The sequence below is a fragment of the Cibotium barometz genome, chromosome 22, assembly GCF_041138505.1.
Source record: "Cibotium barometz isolate CiBa-2024 chromosome 22, ASM4113850v1, whole genome shotgun sequence".
Lineage (NCBI taxonomy): Eukaryota > Viridiplantae > Streptophyta > Polypodiopsida > Cyatheales > Cibotiaceae > Cibotium > Cibotium barometz.
The window spans coordinates 2,977,703-2,997,314 of NC_141067.1; the positions used below are offsets into that span (position 1 = coordinate 2,977,703).

At 36.6% G+C, this 19,612-nt stretch overlaps 1 protein-coding gene across 1 annotated transcript; it reads left to right on the plus strand.

The window, feature by feature from the left end:
- The first annotated feature begins 8,360 nt into the window (after positions 1–8,360).
- Positions 8,361–9,588, plus strand: LOC147626182 (acid beta-fructofuranosidase-like). Its single transcript, XM_086816881.1, has 3 exons — positions 8,361–8,566; positions 8,956–9,046; positions 9,217–9,588. The coding sequence occupies exons 1-3, from the start codon at positions 8,487–8,489 to the stop codon at positions 9,403–9,405; spliced, it is 360 nt and encodes a 119-aa protein (XP_086673007.1). The 5' UTR covers positions 8,361–8,486; the 3' UTR covers positions 9,406–9,588.
- Positions 9,589–19,612: the final 10,024 nt, after the last annotated feature.

The window sequence follows — 19,612 nt, forward strand, 5'->3', positions numbered from 1 at the left end:
CCAATCCATTTTCTTACAAGAGAATATTCTTTAAATATCCTTGGTGATTACCTATATGGATAATTTTACCGAACACTCATATGTGGTGGAGTTTTAAACTTTTTCCGACACATCCTCCAAATTTACACGTCTAATACTATTCCCAAAAAACATTCCGAGGGTTGTGGCCCATTCATGAGTCCTCTTTATGGCTACATGGACATATTCCTGCAAGTATACTTGAATGAACTCTTCTAATCTATCACATCATTTGTGGCATCCTTGAAGGGTAGCCTCTTCCATGGCCTACACACATGGCATCCGTGGTATCGAAGTCCGATCTAGACCCAACTCTTACGTGGTTCGGACCACCTAGTCGGCTTTGGAGGAGCAGCGACTAATGAAGCTGTGCCCAATTCAATAAGCCAACGCTAGGATGTTGAGCTACTTGTCTGCCTGAACGCGGGGAGATTGATTATGATTATAAAGCAGGGTAGTTCTTGAGTATGTCTACAATCCAAACAATGATCCGCATCCAATTAGGACTACACTTAACACAAGATTGAATGCTGAATACACAGAGATATGTAGAATAAGCAAAAGTAAGACAGACCAACCCATGAGTCATTCTTGAGCAATAACAATACAGTACACAATGCGTTAGCAAGAGCTCTGATCATGAACTAGTCACTCAACTCTTCTATCTTACTATTCAGTAATGTTCCTCTCCTTTGGGCTATCCAGACGGTAATGCACTCCTTCCCTACAATCTCCGTCAGGTAGACCAAGACTTTCCCAACCCCTCTCTCCTTATCTGACTAATTTCCTTTTTTCTTTTTACAACTACACGGGTATTACTCATTCTTCAAGAAGCCGTTATAAGTTTGTTAGAGAATAGGCAGTCACGGTGGATGCTACGCGAGCAGCGAAGCCCACAGTTGCTATTTAGAGAAATTGTGCATCCATATTGTTTTGAATCCGGATCCTCCAGTCCAAATGCTTTATGACCTATTCCAGCCACCTTTATCGGGTTCTTCCTCTAATGCTATGCCCCCTGAGATAAAGTTGATGGGGTGATCCTGGGCATATCTTGGCTCTTAAGCCCTCTTCCTGTTGCTTACCCAAGCATGCCCTATGCCTGTCCTCTCTTCGACGCGTTGGAATTGCACATCAATGGGCCACGCCTTTGGATACCTTGCCCTTCCCCTCTTCATTGTTTCCACAGCCATGCTTGTTGTGCAAAGGCATGGGACTCTATTTGCTCTGGGGTGGTGATGATACCTTTTCAAAGATGGTCTGCTCAGGTTCTTTGGCCTTCTTTTCCCTCAACTCCATTTCCACCCATAGGGCGGTATTCTTCTAGGTTTTGTCTTCAGCACCCTCCTTTCCCTTTCTGCTTGGTGACTCCGTTGGCAAGAGGCATTAGCAGAGCCACTTTTCGAATGAGTTGTTGGCTCCTCACCACCCGGATCTGCGAATCATAAGAGCCCGTTGCTTCCACACATTGCTCTGGATCCGGGGGAGGGGTTTCTTCCTTGTCCTGATGCTCGTGCTTGAGAGCTGCTTTGGCCTTGTCTATCTGTCTTAGACGCTTTCAACTGGTTCATGAATTTTGCAATTTCATCCTAGTTGAAAGGTCGTAGGGCACCTACCTGTTGTTGAGCTGTCTGGATTAAATTTTGCATATATTTAATAACAGTCCGCTTCCAGACACCCATGCACCTCTGGCCGATTTCTTCCTAGATTCTTTTCTGCAAGTCTTCTTTTGCCCCTTTTTCCCTTTTTACCTAGCCTTGAAAGTCTTCTAGCATTTTGTCCTTTGCTCGCACTTCCTCCGCGTGTACCCTCCTCATAGCATCCATTTGCTCTTGTCTTTTCAGTCTTTGGCATAGATCATCTCAACAAATAGTAGTGCACCTACTCCTCATTGCCATCGGGGGCATTGACAACAAAGAAATCATCCATGATCAATAAATCTGTAAGCTCATTATAGTCAACTTTGCAGGCATGGCGCCAGCATCAAGTGTTGTAGGTACAACATACATAGGATGCTCAGGTGTAATCACTCGCTCAATCCAAGGATCTGCCCATGCAGACATGACAGAGTCACCCCAATCACCCTCAATGCATGCTTCATAGAAGCATGCAAACGTCGTGTGAAGATAGTGGGATTGTTGCTGCTGCAAGAGGTGCTTTGAAAGGAGTGGAAGTCCAAAGTGCTTGGAACTGTCTAGCAATCGAATGCCATTGAGCGATCGATAGTGCTGCCATCCACATACCAAAAATATCTCCTAACCATCCTCGCATCACGTGAGGAATAAGAAGAGGTTGGACTACCACTCAAGTGCCCTCCTGTACACCACTCCACCAACAACACCAATGGGAAACTGCTCCAAGCACGTATGAAATTGACGATCGTGCCACTTGCCACAATGGGTGTGTTGTACTATGAACAATGCACGTGGAGTATGTTTCTCCATGAGGTGCAACCTCCTGGATCGCCCACCACCATCGAGCGGGCGTACTACATACTCATATTGCCACCAATGCACTACCTCAATGTCACTAACATCCCCCTTAAGCATAGGCAGCTCTACCAATCCCCTACATGCACCACACATCCCCTCGTCACATGAAAGTATAAGGCATCTGGCTCGTGTGGACACAAAAGAGTGTATCAAATCGTGTGGGCCTCCCATTGTTCCCACTAGGGAAACAAAACACAGCATTGTAAAGTTTAAACTCCACATGGTATTGACAACATGTGTCACGCTGATGAGAGTAGTGCACAAACCATAGTTTGCATCGTTCGAAAGATCTTTGGTCGATCTTGAGGTGAGGGTGTGCCTCCACAAACTGGGTATATAACGCAGTTTGACTCACCTCAAGAAAGCAAGCCCCCCATGTTCGATGAACACATCCTTTGAGACTCTTTTTTGCAATGCTTTCTTGAACACTGGGAAAGATCTACAATTCTCCTCCCAAAATTTCTCTAGAAGTGCCTTGGTGCTATGGTTCATCAAATGATTATACCTAGGACTACGACCACTAGAAGCCCACAATACCCCAGCATCATCAACATTAGTTCTTTGCCTCAAAGAACCACCTATAGGAGTCCATGCTGCTATGCAAAGAATGCGAGAGGTAACTCTCATCTCGCCTGCCACGTGGGGTCTATAAATGGCTCCTACAGTAGCGCAATAAGCAGCCAATGCATCCGAGATATTCCTCTCCTTGATGGATGCATTTGAGCGACAAACACTATTAAGAACCTTAGCATCCACTCTCCTCTCTTGACGCTCACCAATCTCAACAATAGTCCTACACTCAACTAGTTCAGTATGGTCAATAAGGGATGTGAAGAGAACAGATTGTGACAAGGGAGTGAGATCTTGAAAGAAATTACGAATGATCTTGGACATACGATGATGTATGGTTGGCTTGCTTATGGTGGCTTTTACATTCACACTTTCACTAGGAGGAGAAAGAGGAGGCTCACATGCTTCAAGCAAACCAAGGGGGCAAGTAGGGAGAGGTGGAAGAGGCTCATGTGGAGGAGGTGAGGGTGGTGGTGGCTCGCCAACATTAGCGACTGCCCATTGGCTTGCTCTCTACTCTCTTTTCCACTCGCAAGCGATCCTCTTTCTCTCCGCTTCTTAAGCCACATGAGCAGGGGGTTTTCTATTCCTATCAGATCTATTACTCCTATGACTTTATGAGCCTATTCTTTAAAAAATGCTACGAAGACTAGACACTAAGCTATGATTGAATGAAATGAGCATAGAAGTATGTGCATTTGTAGGAAACAATACTCTCTTATCTTGCATTGCATTGGATGTTCTAATTCATAAGATAACATTATCTTATTCAATTAGATGATTATAGATTAATAGATATATCTTTTTTTAATTAAATTTGCATAATATCTTTGGGTAGATTTTAAAATGGAGAGGATTTTAATATAATATATTCTTTAAATTAAATATTTAAAATTTAAAATTATAAAAAATAAAGAAAATATATTTTAAGAAGAAGATAAAATATATTTCTTTTAACTTTAAAATAATATGTTATTTAATATATATATATGTTATTTATTTTTAAAAGTAAAATTTATTATTTTAAAATTTAAAAAATAAAAGTATGTTAAAATATATATAACTATATTCAATAAATTAATAAATAGAGCTAATTTTTAAAAAATTATAGAGGTGAAATAATACATTTTCTTATTGTTGTATATTTTTATTTAAAATATAAATATTATAAGAGAATTTTACATATATATGTATGGATTATCTATAAATTAAATATATATTTTTTTACATGTATGTGAAACCATGAATAGATGCATCCATGCATGGGAGGTGATGTTATGGGAACTCAAATTGATGATATGGCATGGTTGACTTTGTTGCCGTGGCATATAGGTGTGACAAGTGGCACCAACTCAAGATGAGGTGGCAACTCTCCCTCCTTGATGATGTGTTAATCCATGTTTCATGTCATTAATAATTAGGTGGCACATTGAGGTGGAATGAATGCCATATGTAAATAAGATATTACACACGTGGCCACATGCATGGCCACCTTAGGAGTCTCCACCGATGTTTGGCCAAGGCTAGTTTAGGCTTGGAAGAGAAGAAACTTCTCAAGTAGAGCTATTTTCACATAAAATAGATGAAAATAGACCTTTTTTTAACTCAAATTAAACCAAATTTTGTTTTATAGATTCATCTTAATCAGCACTACTTGCTCATATAAAATTATTACATAATCACATAAGAATAATTTTTTATAATTTATTTATTAATTATGTGATTATTACATAATCAATTTTTTTATAATTTATTTATTAATTATGTTCAATTGCTCTAAGACTTTGAAGTAAATTTCCATTGGAGATGTCAAAAAATCTAACCATTAAGAATGAAATTTGACCATATGGGCACATTGTCTTGATAATTATCTATCCTTGGACCATTCAAGCAAGTAGAAATACATAATTTTTGGTATAAAGATGTGTTATATAAAAAAACTATCTTTTTGTATACTTTTAAAATATATAGTAATTATTTTAAAATAGAAATTACATGCAAAAATTACTCAATAAATCAAGTTAAGATCTCCATTACATATCTTCGCTTTCGCTGTGTACAAAATGGGGGTGGAATTAGAGTTAATAAAAGAAGTTATTAACATTTTATGGTCGTATTGTCTACCTGTCTAAGTTTAGGATATGTACTATATTTGTGACGTAGGAAATTTGACATTTGAAATTTTGGATTTTCGATCAGACTATATGTTTAAGTGCACGACTAAAAGTGATGTTTCATTAGAAGAGCTCAATGTTAAATTTCTTTACCAAGTGGGTGAGATTAGCCAATTTTAGTGGAAATTGATTGTTTTTTGTACAAAAAATACTCGGAAGGTGATCCAAAGTGAGAACCCTTATTGTTCAACCCTTCGATTATCATTAAACTAGCTATGACATAATGTTGATTGTAGTATATCCAAGTCAAGGTAAAAACATCAAAAATCTTGCAAATGTTTTGAAGTACTTTACAAAGTTAGGGAATTAAAGTGGCTAATGTGTATGAAACATTATAACTTTAGTATGCAATTATGGGTGATGAGTTCGATGCCTTTAAATAAAAAAGTGTATAGAAAACTTGTAAAGTTAGTAAAAGGAAGCTTGCTAAATAATACAAGTTCTATAAATTAGGGACACTTTTTCCCATGGATCATCACTATTTAAATACATATGGATAAAGTTTAGTCAAATAAAATCCTTGCTTCCATTTTATAACCCCTTATCATTGTGTACCTCAGACATGGCTCTACAATATTCTCCAAATAGATAAAGGAGTTGTGACTTTGTAAAGGGGTCTATAATATATTTAAACAACTTATGATTTTTACCTCAAGGCCAACCAATCGGTCCACTTCTTGTTGGTTGGAAAGACATGGAAACTCACAGTAGAGGAATCCTTTTTAAAACAATGATGTGGCAAAAGATATGCAACATTAAGCATGTGTAAAAGAATTTTAATATTCATATTATATTGTATAATTTAAATTTAATTTAAGTTTATTAGATCGGCCAGCACATAACCGAGTAGTGCGGGCTTGTGACTTGGGAGGGGAGGTCTTGAGTTTAAATCCCCATAGGTGCCTGTTAATATTGTGATTACTTTAGGGCCACAAGTTATAATGCCTTTGGTCGAGATGATCACACCACTAAGTAAATACCAAATTGTGACTTCAAAAGGAGCCAAACCCATTTTATCAAAATAGGAGAGAACCAATACTAATGATACCACTACATATTGTCTTACATGTATCTATAAGCATTTAAAAATAGTACATTAGCACTTGGGCCATGCTTATGAATTGATGCAAGTTAATTAGATTCTCTAGGTTTCCTTAAAGAGTATTACATTAAATTCATTTTTAATCACAAGTATTGACCATATAGTCTTCTTACCAGTTAATATAAGAACACACTTGGCTACACAATCAACCAATGCAAAAACAAGTTTTGTAACTATACGATCCTTGCAATATTTAGCCCCCTTGGAGATCGATGTGAGTATTTCATAGGACATGTAAGACACATTAGGTTGAAAACCTCCTGGACATGTGAAATTTAACATGGGTAGGTTTGTGGTGGTTAGGGGCATAGATCTACCACATGGCAATGTGTTCTAAGTTGTATAGTTGTGGCACTCCCTTTTTGGCTACACTATTCTAATCATATGGTTTGTTGAGCATGCTGAGCCCTTCATGGGGTTCTCTTCAAGTCTCTATAAAAAAGACCTACCCCCTCCCCATTTCTCCATCCTATGTAGTATTGAAGAGTAGCAACAATTAGCCTAAGAATGCCATATCTACAAGACAACACAAGCATCAAGGAGACTTCGTTTGGGCTATGCATTAATATTTTTATAATTTTTTTCAATATGGATTATTTTCGATGGAAGTAAAGGATTCCTCGGATTGAAAGGAGGAAAAAAAAATCTTGCCCCATAAAGATTATTTTGTAGAAATTTTTACTAATCTTGTTATATGTTTATTTTTTCAAAGATATTATGTCTTGCCCTTGGTCTTGCCAAACTCTCCACTAGGGTAGACGTAGAAGGCCTAATATTTTTTTGCCGTCATATGGGAAGTTTCCTCAGGGGCAACACACTCGAAGAAGCGTTGAATTTTGTGGAAATAAATGTTGAAGGCTTCATTTTCTTCTACATTTTCCAACTCAGCCTTATTTGGTAAAGTTCAAGGTGTTGGCTTAGTTGCATTTACTATATGAGGCTTCATTTAACGAAGCCTCCCTGTGGAAACTCCTTCATATTTTGCTTTGATGTATAATAATTTTTCACATCAATAATATGATGTGCCTTTGTATTGTTTAACCACAAGCATTGTAGAGCAACACGGATAGGTCTTCCAAATCTTGGGTCATTAATCATGGGGCAACAATCTTCTAAAAAAAAAAATATATATCCTAAAAGGATATTCTAACTGCATAAGAAACTAGTCTTTTTTTGTGTCCTTTAAGTGGGGGTAATTGGTACTTGTCCACTTACCATCTTCTCTAGTGTACCCGAAGATAACAAAAGGAAAAGAATATGTTACATTTAAATATTTTCTTTATTTACAAGATGATAAAATTGCACGTTTTTACACTAGAGAGTAAGGTCGTACACATAAGACTTTTGTATTATTACTAAACCCGATGATTTGCAGAAGCATTGAATAGTGCACACTTAGTGTGTGGTGTTGCATTGTTTAGAGGCTGGGAGGCCCATGCTGCTGCTCTACTGCCCACCCTTGTACACTACTGCTACGTATGTGGTGGTTAGAGGAGAAACATACTGGCTACTCTTATACACTGTTGCCACCTTGTACACTACTGCTCCTACGTATGTGGTGGTGGTTAGAGGGGAGAAACATATTGCCTACTGTTGTACACTGTTGCCACCCTGTACACTACTGCTCCTACGTATGTGGTGGTTAGAGGGGAGAAACATATTGCCTACTGTTGTACATTGTTGCCACGTGGTTAGAGAAGAGGAGAGGAGATGATGCTAAAGAGAGTCACATGTGGCAGAAAAGAAAAGAAAAAACTGTGCTTATTTTACTTGCTACCTAGTGATTGTGTAATGCCCCATGCTTTTTCGTTCGCTTTCGCTCTCTGTGTTTCTCTCTCTATTCTTGAACCTGTGATAGATAAGTCGTGATGTACGCCAGTGCCACTTTTACCGCCATAAATAAAAGTTGGGGCTGTTGGGAAGTCTCAATCATCCTTTGGGGGGGGGCCCTCGACTCTCAAATCCTTGGTTAAATTGGGAATTCGGCTATGGCGTGACATGCCTTTAACTATTCTCACATGTGCTAAATGTAGACCCACTAAATTTTCTAGGGAATCCCGAGACAAGTTTGGTTCGACAACGCAACAAGAGAAAACTTGATCCAATGGCCCATTGAGGAACTCACAAGTCTTTATGAAAGCAACATCACTCTTGACAATGTCGTGTTGGAAAGTGGCTCAATCATGGAAGTTGAAGGGGCTCAAGGGGCACAGGTAAGGAATGCCCTTCATTGTTATATTTAAATAAGTTTAATATCATGTGAAGTGACTAGTCTAGTTCATAGGTATAAAAAAAGTCAAATACAAACTAGTTTATTGATTCATTGTTTGTCAACATGCTTATTTGTAGACATGTGCATGTTTGCAAATGTAAGGGATACATGGGATTTAAAGTGCATACATGTGCATGTTTACTTTATAAAATTTGTTTAAGATTTAGTTTCTTTTTTAATGATCAAGAACTAGGAAATATTAATTGAAAACCATACCATAATCTATTCAATGTAGGTTATTTCTATATTTTAATATTCTCTTTGTAGGTCAATTATGTATTAACTTAAATTATGTTTTGCGGCATCTTATGTTTATGTTTTCCTTTGCAGATCATCATTAGCATCAAACCTTGATAATGGTGTCCATGGAGGTTTTGTTACTATTTTGGAGTATGAAGACCAATTATCTCTTCGTATTATTGTGAGCGTACAACCTCTCATTTTTATACTAATGCAAATGTAAATGATGTTAAAATGGAACCACCTATACCATTTATTTATATGGGAATCACCTAAAGTATATACTTATTGACATAATTGAATGGTTAACAACAATGTCGAGGTTAGTATTATTAACTCATCTAATTACAGGTGGATCACTCAATTATTGAAACATTTGCACAAGGAGGAAGGACGATTGCCACTTCTAGAGACCCAACAATTGCCTTGAATAATTCAGCCAATCTATTTTTATTCAACAATGGAAGCATGCAAGTCTCATTAAAACACTTTGAAGCATGGAGACTTTCAAGTGCCGATTTGCATGATTATGGTGCGTGATTAATTTTGTTTAATTTCACAAGAATAAAAGATGAAATGTAAACAATATTGCTTCATCATCATTGACCAATAGAATGTCAAGTGGGATATTGAAATTGTGGAATGATGGTTCAAGGGAGTATTCACACAATCATGGAAAGAGGTCTTTGATAATTATTAATTTCGAAACCAAACGTTTTGCTATTTAATTTCTATACTTCCTGAAAGTGTTTCTCTTGTTATTTAGTGCAAGATCTTTTTTAAAATAAATCCACTTGTTAGGGATCTTTGATCAAAGGCTTTCTTGCTAGTAAATGGAATGTCTTTCTTTTTGCAAGTCCATCTTACGTAAGTTTAGTAGCTTTAGCATGATTATAAGCTAGGGCATGTAAGCAAATCAAGGTTCACATTGGGATGTTGAATTTGGTGTAACAACACAAAAAGTTAATACTCGTTCTGATATTAAATTCAATAATCATATAAATTAAAAATCATGAAGGTTTCCTAGTTATAGCTAATGGTGTCATTTGAGCTCATAAAAGTTATTTACAAGGAGGATGTATATTTCACATTGTTTCTTAAAAGATAACAATAATACAAAATATCGCGTAGTAAATACTATTGTCAAAATATAAAAAATGAGAATCTTCTTTCAAATCACCATCTACCATCATGTCTCAGCCATACATCGGCTTACGGGCACAAAGCTCGTGAATCTCACCAACCTGTAAGTTATCCATTCAAACATATTACACAATAGCAACAAATGCTAAAATTACACAACAACATATAAGCATTAAATCTAACACTTAGTTCCAGCCATCCCTAAACTCATGTCTTACATATAGAATATTCGAAATCACCCAAGTGTCATGCCACAAGTATAGTGGTAATTAGGCATTTTCAATTAACAACAAAGCGACGGACGAACAAATCGCGACATTTCTCTTGCTTGGGATTCAGGCATCCATCTAGCATTCTCTTGGGGATGATTTTTAAAGGTAAAAAGATATCTATTATACATTGTACTTGTGCGAGTGGTAGTGGTAGTGGTAGTGGTCTCATGGTCAATAATAGCTTCAGGTGTTGAAGTTCTTCTACCTTGTTATCAAGCCTAGGTGCTTCCTCATATACAAGATGTGTAAGAAGTGGTCTCTTATAAAATCTCGACAGATTGATATGGAAAGAATTATAAATTCTCCAATGAGAAGGAAGTAAACGCTTATATACTAGGTCATTGAGTTTTTGAATAATTTGAAAAGGACCATAAAAACGAGGAGCTAACTTAACAACAAGGTTGGCCTCAACACTTAAATTAAGATGTCCCTTTTCAATACAAAGCAAAATATATTAATCTACTTAAAAAACCATGTGCTTTCTTTTCTTATTAGCATGTTTAGTGTATTGCTCTTGTGCATTAGAAATAGCTTTATGAACATGATCATGAATGGAAGTAAAATCAATGATGAATTGATATGTAACTTCAATAGTGTTACAAATGAGTGATAAGAGTAGGTAAAACTTTGCCATGCAAAAGGTGCTTTTCCAGTGGATGAATATGGTGTGCTATTGTTTGTAAATTGCAAAACATAGATATACTTATCTCATTGTTTAGGTTATGATGAAACATATGCACGAAGTAAATTCAATATTGCGTTATTTGTTACTTCAGTTTAACCATTAGATTCAGGATGAAATGCAGTGGAAAGATCCAACTTAGTGGCTAAATTATCAAACATTGTATTCACTACAAAACTTAGAATCTCAATCAGAAACAATTACTTATGGTAAACCATGATGTGTGAAAATCTGTTTAATAAACAAGTGTGCAGCTTGATGTGTAGTAAGAGTCTTTTTACAAGGAAGAAAATATGCATGCTTGCTAAATCTATCAACAATAGTCCAAATCATATCATTATGGCTTGCAGTCTCATAGTAGGAAAGCCAATGATAAAATCTGTAGAAATATGTTCTTGAGCGTTAGTGATTGGAGAGGTATAAGCAAACCAAGTTTCTTATCCTTATAACTTTTCACTTTTTGGTTAATATCACATTTAGAAATAAATCTAGCTACATTATATTTCATTTTAGGCCAATATAAGTCACTAGAGATAGTCTGGAATGTAGATGAAATACCTCAATGCTGCCCCACATAAGGTGGCTGATGTAATTTCTCTAGAATAGAATTTCTAATAAAGGGTTGAGTAATGCATAATATTTTCTGAAAGAAAAGATATCCATCATCATAGGAATACTTAACAAAAGGATTCCAATGATTTTCTCTCAATCTAGATCAAATGTCACTAAAGTTAGAGTCTTGGTTATAAGTCTCATGCATAGAGTCAGAAGATGTATTCTCAATTACATATATATTTTGAATGGAAGGTATTCTACTTAAAGCGTCAACAATAACTACATTTTCTTTACCAGGTTGGTATTGAATAACAGTTTGAAAACTTTGAATAAAAGCTACCCATTTAATATGTCTATCTGAAATAAGTGGTTGAGAAAGTAAGTGTTTAATACTCTGCTGAATCAATTTTTATAAGAAACTCTAAACCCATCAAGTAATGTTTTCAAAATTTTTAATGCATGGACTACGACAGACAACTCTTTGTCATAGGTGCTATACTTACTTTCAGCAAGATGAAATTTCCTACTCTCGAAAAGCAATAGGATGACCATCTTGTATTAACACAACACCAATGCCCTTACTACTGGCATCGGTTTGCAAAAAAAACCACAAAGAAAGGACGTGAAAAATCACGTAATCGTAACATAGGTGTCTGAGTAAGTGCATATTTTAATGCAAGAAAATATTTCTCTTGAAATTAAATCTATTCATAAGGTTTGGTTTTCTTTGACAAGTTCATCAAGATATTGCGCCTTATATGCAAAATTATGGACAAACTTGCAATAATAGCTATACAACCCTAGAAAAGATCATAAATCATGAAGATTCTTAGGTCGCGGTCATGATGCAATAGTTTTTATTTTCTTGGGATCAACATGGATTCCCTTAGCAAACTATATATCTCAAATACTCAATCTCACTCTTGAAGAAGCTACTCTTTTTACGATTAAGGTAAAGTTCATTTTCCTTGAGCAAATTAAATACAATTTTCAAGTGTTTTTTGTGCTCTTCTTTAAACTTACTAAAAACTAAGATATAATTGAAAAAGACAACCACAAAGTTTTGATGGCCAAGAAAGATCCTATTCATTATATGACTAAAAGTTGCAGGAGCATTAGTAAGACTGAATGTCATTACTAAAAACTCAAAGTGACTAGTATGAGTTCTAAAAGTAGTTTTATAGATATCTTGACCCGCCATTCTTCCTTGATGATATCCAGATTTTAGATCAATTTTTCTAAAGATGCTGGCTCCCCTTATTAATTTGTTGAGAAGATCATCAACTCTAGGAATTGGAAATCTATTCTTGACAGTGTTTTTGTTTGTGAGAGCCTTGTAGTCTACACATATGGCGATAAGTACCATTTTTCTTCTTTATTACAATAACCAAGAAGGTTTGGTGCTCCATATAGTGAACTACTTGGTCTAATGAGTCCTTGAGATATTAAATCCCTTATTTGAGACTAAATTTATCTTTGCTCAAAAGGGTTAACTCTAGAAGGTGCTCTACAAGGCAGTGCACTTCCAGGAATAATATCTATTTGATGATCCTTAGGACATGCACAGGTAGTCTAGGAGGTAACACATTGAGGAAATAATCAAAAAATTTAGAAAGAAAAGAGTCACGGACTCACGTGATGTAACCTTGGGAGATGGTTCATTAACACTAAGCTAGTTATAACCAAAAAATTAAGAAAGTTTTCTCCCTCTTCCTCAAAAGTGGTCGATCCTTGCCTTCAGATATTCCTTGTAAAAACAAACATTCTTACCATGCCTTCATACATTCCTTGTAAACAAACATTCTTACCATGATGCATAAAAGACATTGTGTGCTTTTCACAATCAATATGTGGTGTGTAATGATGTCGAAAAGCCATTCCATTCCCAAAATTATGTCAATACTATACAAAGATTCTACAAAGAAAGTACGTTCATCAAAAAATTGTGCAATAGATAAAGCAAGATTCTTCACTTTCTTAGTGTAATTATACTTTTGAATTTGAAAGCAAGCCTTTACTTTAAAATGAGAAGGAATTATGTCAAGATGAAGAGCATGTGCAAGACATTCACAAATAAAATCATGTGTACTACCATTGTCATGCAAGATTGTAATTTCTTTATCTTAAATTTTTCCTTTCATTTTAAGTAAAGTGTGTGGTGAAAAAGAATGAGGATCAAGGTTAGGAGTACTTCTTGTCCTCCACACTTACATTGAAAATGCCCTTATTCAAATGTACTCCATTGAAAAAGTGCATGAAAAGAAGCATAAAAGGAAGTTTATTTCAGGGTCAGATCCAAAGATTAGAGTGGAGATTAACATGTTTTGTCCTCATACTCTTGCCTTTTCTAGAACTCTTACTTTGAATTGTGAAAAGAAAAATGGTGTGCCCAGGTTCTAATAGGAGAATCGTACTTCTAAATTCTCCAAAGCTTCAAAATCTTTTAGTGGTTTTGTCAAACGACCTTTCACAAGGGTCAAGATCAAAGAATCCAGCAATTCAACAATAATAAAGCAAAGAACAAACAATAAAGAAATGAAGCAGTACACAATGCACATAGCGAGAAGTCCTCACATAAGTTTACATCGGTAAAATTAATGTGAAATACGTCATCTTCCTATTTCTCTCTTTCACCTTTAATCGAGTGTGCACCACATCTATAGCTAGTTCATGTGTAAACCTATTATTCCTTACTTTTACAAGTGCTTTATTTATCACAACTTTATTAGCTCTTCCACCCTACAATACTCGTGTTTTAAGTTATCTTTTCTTGCCACGTAGCTCTTTGCTCATAGCTCTTAGATTGTGAGATGACCCATCACTCTTCTCCTATCAAATCTTTTAGGCATTTTAGTACTTTGCAACACAACGTTTTACACATATTTAACAAGGATTGTATAACAAGGATTGTATACAACCCATAGATTACTCCAACGGGAATAGAGGAAACGGATTGAAAACTTTAAAAATTGAGAAAGTAATTATGTTTACTTTTGGTGATTCCTTTTTCTATTGTTGTAAATTAAATAAAACTTAAAAATACAACTAAATCCACTAGGTAAGAAGGATAAAGACTTAAATTAACATTAAAAAGAGATACCACTTAGAGAAATGAAAAAATAATATTAGAGTGAAATCACTACATGTAGAGAAAAAGAAGAAGGAAATGATAAAGATTATGACGTCCCTTATGTGGAGTATCTTAAATTGCAACTTATAACTCTAGTAAACATTTAGTCACATCAATACTTCTTTGAAGTAAAAATGTGGTTATATTAGTACTTCTTCAAAGTTGAAGTAGTTAACAAATTTGATAGAATCTCATGGTATAGCTCAACCTCAACCTTTCAAGTTTAAGTAGTTAACAAATTGATGGAATCTCATAGTATAGCTCAACCTCAACCTTTCCAAACTCCTAAACCTTCAACTTAAGTTCATAAACTTAGTGAGGAAGTTCCACAAAATAATAGTATAAAAATGAGGTGCAAAACTTGAAAGCTAAGATATGGGAAAGGAGAACAATCACCATGAAAGCTTGCATGTAGTTAAGATGATTTAGCCTCTCACCAAAAGGGTGGAAATAACTTTCCATAAGCCAAAAATTATGAAATGAAAATCATTAAAATGGTATCATGGCTATTTATTTTTGATAATTTGCCACAAAGGTTTCAATCAAGCCTTGAAAGCTAGAGATAATTTTATACATTGGTTATTGTCCCAAGGTCCACAAGATGTGGATAACCATTTATGGTTTCACAAACACACTCAAAATTCCAAAATCATCTTTCTCTATAGTAATCCTCTTTTCTTAATCGGGCACCATAGATGTATTCTGGAAGCATAAGGCTTCAAATATGCTTACACATGATTAAAAGTTTTACTTTCACCCTCTCCAACAATCAATGGTTGTATGCAACTCCAAATAGACTCCCTTCTTTTCCACTAATTTGTTTTTGTGAAAAACCATGGTTTTGAAGCTTGCAATTTACAAGCTCACAAGCTTTTAAGCTTAAAAAGCCCATAAAAATGCAAGGCTCATAATCAATGTTCGTGTGTGAGTATGCTGACCTCTTCATTATCAATTCTGGAATCTAGTGAACCCTCCTCTACAATGCCTATAAATCTTTATTTTGTGGTGGTGGTCAAAAACAACACACCGAAGAAACTTGGTCGTGGTAGAATTATATTTCTTCTTTGGCTTATACAAAGCAAGGTAAACCTCTACTTACATTCGGCACATAACGTTATTTTGATTAACTCGATCGTGTTTGCATTGTGCAAACGAGGTAACAAATCTCCAATTTCATCAACAAAATTCACAATGAATCCTTCTTCAAGTGATAATGATTTGTATATCGACAATAATCATGGCTTCACCAACTCTCCACTTTTTGAGTCAACACTCAATCAAAAGTTTTCTTTAATTCAAGCTCAATTGGAAGAAGAGCAACAACGATGCATGCATGTGGAATCCTTATTGGAGCATGCGAAGTGCATTCAGGCCAAAAATTCTCAAGAGGATGACCGCACCGCCAAAATTCTCAAAGTAGCTTTGATGTTTAACACGTGCACATGAAATCCAAAATAAGTTGTCACTCTTTTACTTTTACAAATTTTAATAGTAAAAAGGATGGCTGCTCTATTCTTTCATGGTTAAGCTAGTTTGATGATTATTTTATGGATGAAAGTTTCTCACAAAATAATAAGATCAAATGTGCTACTAAATCACATGGTGGATAAGGCATCTTTATGGTAGAATATACTACATCATGCTACCGCGACAAACCAATCACTTGGGTTGATTTTCAAGACAAAGTCAAGGAGTGTTTTCCTAGTTTCATCTACAAGCACATCATGCATGGAGCAAGTGTTCTTGGATGATCATGACACTGTATATCTTAATATACAAAGCATTTTTGGTAGAGTTCACTACATCTTCCCATGCTTGAGGATGTCCTTGATGATACTTTGCAACAAAAATACAAAGATGGTCTCAAAGAAGGTATGCGAGCAGAGGTGAATATGTTTAAACCTCCTTATCTCTATGAAGCTATTTCTCTAGCTCACGACACAAAGAAAAATCTTCGCTTCATTGGTAAATTTGTTCGGCCTATGCAAGGCCCTCTTCCATACAATCTTTTTGTGGATAATAATCGTCCATTCAGGCAATCTTTTCAACTCAATTATTCCACTTTAAATCACACTAGTAATTTTTAAAAGTAGCTGACTTTCACAATTCCTCCTAAAAATGTATTTAATGGGAAAATTTCAAAGCCAAATCTTGGAAAGGATGAAGCACTATGAGGATGCTCATAGAAGACCATTGGAGTTCAAAGAAGGAAATTATGTGTTTTTAAGAATCCCCAAATCAAGATATGGTTCTCCCAAGGGAAATACCAACATCAATTAGCTCATCAGTATTATAGTTCTCTCAAGGGCTACAACAACACCAATTAGATTATCGGTATTATGGTCCCTACTACAAAGTTTTGAGGAGAGTTGGTGAGTGTTATGAGGAGCTAATTTAAATGGAATTTTATATTCCCACATTCTTCATTATTTATAAACTCTCCTAGAAGAGTTTAGATTTGGATGCTTTTCTAGATCTAGGCGAGATCGTAGCTTACCTTATGCATATGCAAGTGATTTCGTACATGCATGTATGGGTTGCATCATCTCGCAATCCGACATAGTCAAATTGTCCCATGCACGATGAGCTTTAAGATTAAAACTTTGGGGGGGGGGGGTGGGGAAGATGGACTTTACCTTACATTATAATTCCACCTAAGTAGTTGGTTTATCATGGCTATTACGAAGAACATTCCACCATAATGATGCATGGTCAACCAGATGGTTAGCAACATGTTTTATCTTGTCCCATTTTGAAAAGTAATTTTCTAGTTGACTTAATCATGAAGCACAAAGATGAGTATCCTTTTGGCCATCAAATTTGATAAAATAGAAAGTATGATAGCTAATCTTACTATCCTTTTTGGTTTGTTGGAATTGCACATTAATGGGCCACGCCTTTGGATACCTTGCCCTTCCCCTCTTCATTGTTTCCATAGCCATGCCTGCTGTGCAAAGGCATGGGACTCTATTTGCTCTGGGGTGGTGATGATACCTTTTCAAAGATGGTATGCTCAGGTTCTTTGGCCTTCTTTTCCCTCCTCAACTCCATTTCCACCCATAGGGCGGTATTCTTCCAGGTTCTGTCTTCAGCACCCTCCTTTCCCTTTCTGCTTGGTGACTCCATTGGCAAGAGGCATTAGCAGAGTCACTTTTCGAATGAGTTGTTGGCTCCTCACCACCCGGATCTGCGAATCATAAGAGCCCGCTGCTTCCCCACAGTGCTCTGGATCCGGGGGAGGGGTTTCTTCCTTATCTTGATGCTCGTGCTTGAGAGCTGCTTTGGCCTTGTCTATCTGTCTTAGACGCTTTCAACTGGTTCATGAATTTTGCAATTTCGTCCTAGTTGGAAGGTCGCAGGGCACCTACCTGTTTTGCTGAGCTGTCTGGATTAAATTTTGCATATATTTAATAACAGTCCGCTTCGAGACACCCATGCACCTCTGGCCGATTTCTTCCTAGATTCTTTCTTGCAAGTCTTCTTTTGCCCCTTTTTCCCTTTTTACCTAGCCTTGAAAGTCTTCTAGCATTTTGTCCTTTGCTCGCACTTCCTCCGCGTGTACCCTCCTCATAGCATCCATTTGCTCTTGTCTCCCGATGCATATAAGGAGTGTGATTCGTTCTTCGAGAAACAATTAAGTCTTTATGAATAATCCCATAATAATTGATTTGTTTCTTTGCAAGATCTTACAGACATGTGGGGAACAAAAGAACTTTCCCGAACCAATATTTACATCAATAACTGATTCTTACCGTGTCACAATCCGTGGGAATCGCCTAATGTGCACCAAAATAGCCACCTAAAGTGTAATACAATTTTATCAAGACAATGGTCAAATGCCATCTATTACATCACAAACCAATCAAAGATATTATACTTGCTCTGAAAAGTAGTACTCAGACTGTATCTCTTGGTAGGGCGAGAATATATAGTTCTCAACAAAATCCACCACATTGAGATAACACCACCAATGGGAAACTGCTCCAAGCACGTATGAAACTAACGATCCTGCCACTTGCCACAATGGGTGTGTCGTATATAAGGTTAGATGTGCTCTCTAAAAGAAGTACTGTGAACAATGCATGTGGAGTATGTTTCTCCATGAGCTGCAACCTCCTGGATCGCCCCCCACCATCGAGCGGGCATACTACATACTCATATTGCCACCAATGCACTACCTCAATGTCACTAACATCCCCCTTAAGCATAGGCAGCTCTACCAATCCCCCACATGCACCACACGTCCCCTCCACACATGAAAGTATAAGGCATATGGCTTGTGTGGACACAAAAGAGTGTATCAAATCGTGTGGGCCTCCCATTGTTCCCACTAGGGAAACAAAACACAGCATTGTAAAGTTTAAACTCCACATGGTATTGACAACACGTGTCACGCTGATGAGAGTAGTGCACAAACCATAGTTTGCATCGTTCGAAAGATCTTTGGCCGATCTTGAGGTGAGGGTGTGCCTCCACAAACTGGGTATATAATGCAGTTTGACTCACCTCAAGAAAACAAGCCCCCCATGTTCGATGAACACATCCTTTGAGACTCTTTTTTGCAATGCTTTCTTGAACACTGGCAAAGATCTACAATTCTCCTCCCAAAATTTGTCTAGAAGTGCCTTGGTGCTATCATTAATCAAATGATTATACCTAGGACTATGACCACTAGAAGCCCACAGTACCCCAGCATCATCAGCATCAGTTCTTTGCCTCAAAGAACCACCTATAAGAGTCCAGGGTGCTATGTAAAGAATGCGAGAGGTGCTTCTCATCTCGCTGCCATGTGGGGTCTATAAATGGCTCCTACAGTAGCACAATAAGCAGCCAATGCATCCGAGATATTCCTCTCCTTGATGGATGCATTTGAGTGAAACACTATTAAGAACCTTAGCATCCACTCTCCTCTCTTGATGCTCACCAATCTCAACAATAGTCCTACACTCAACTACTTCAGTATGG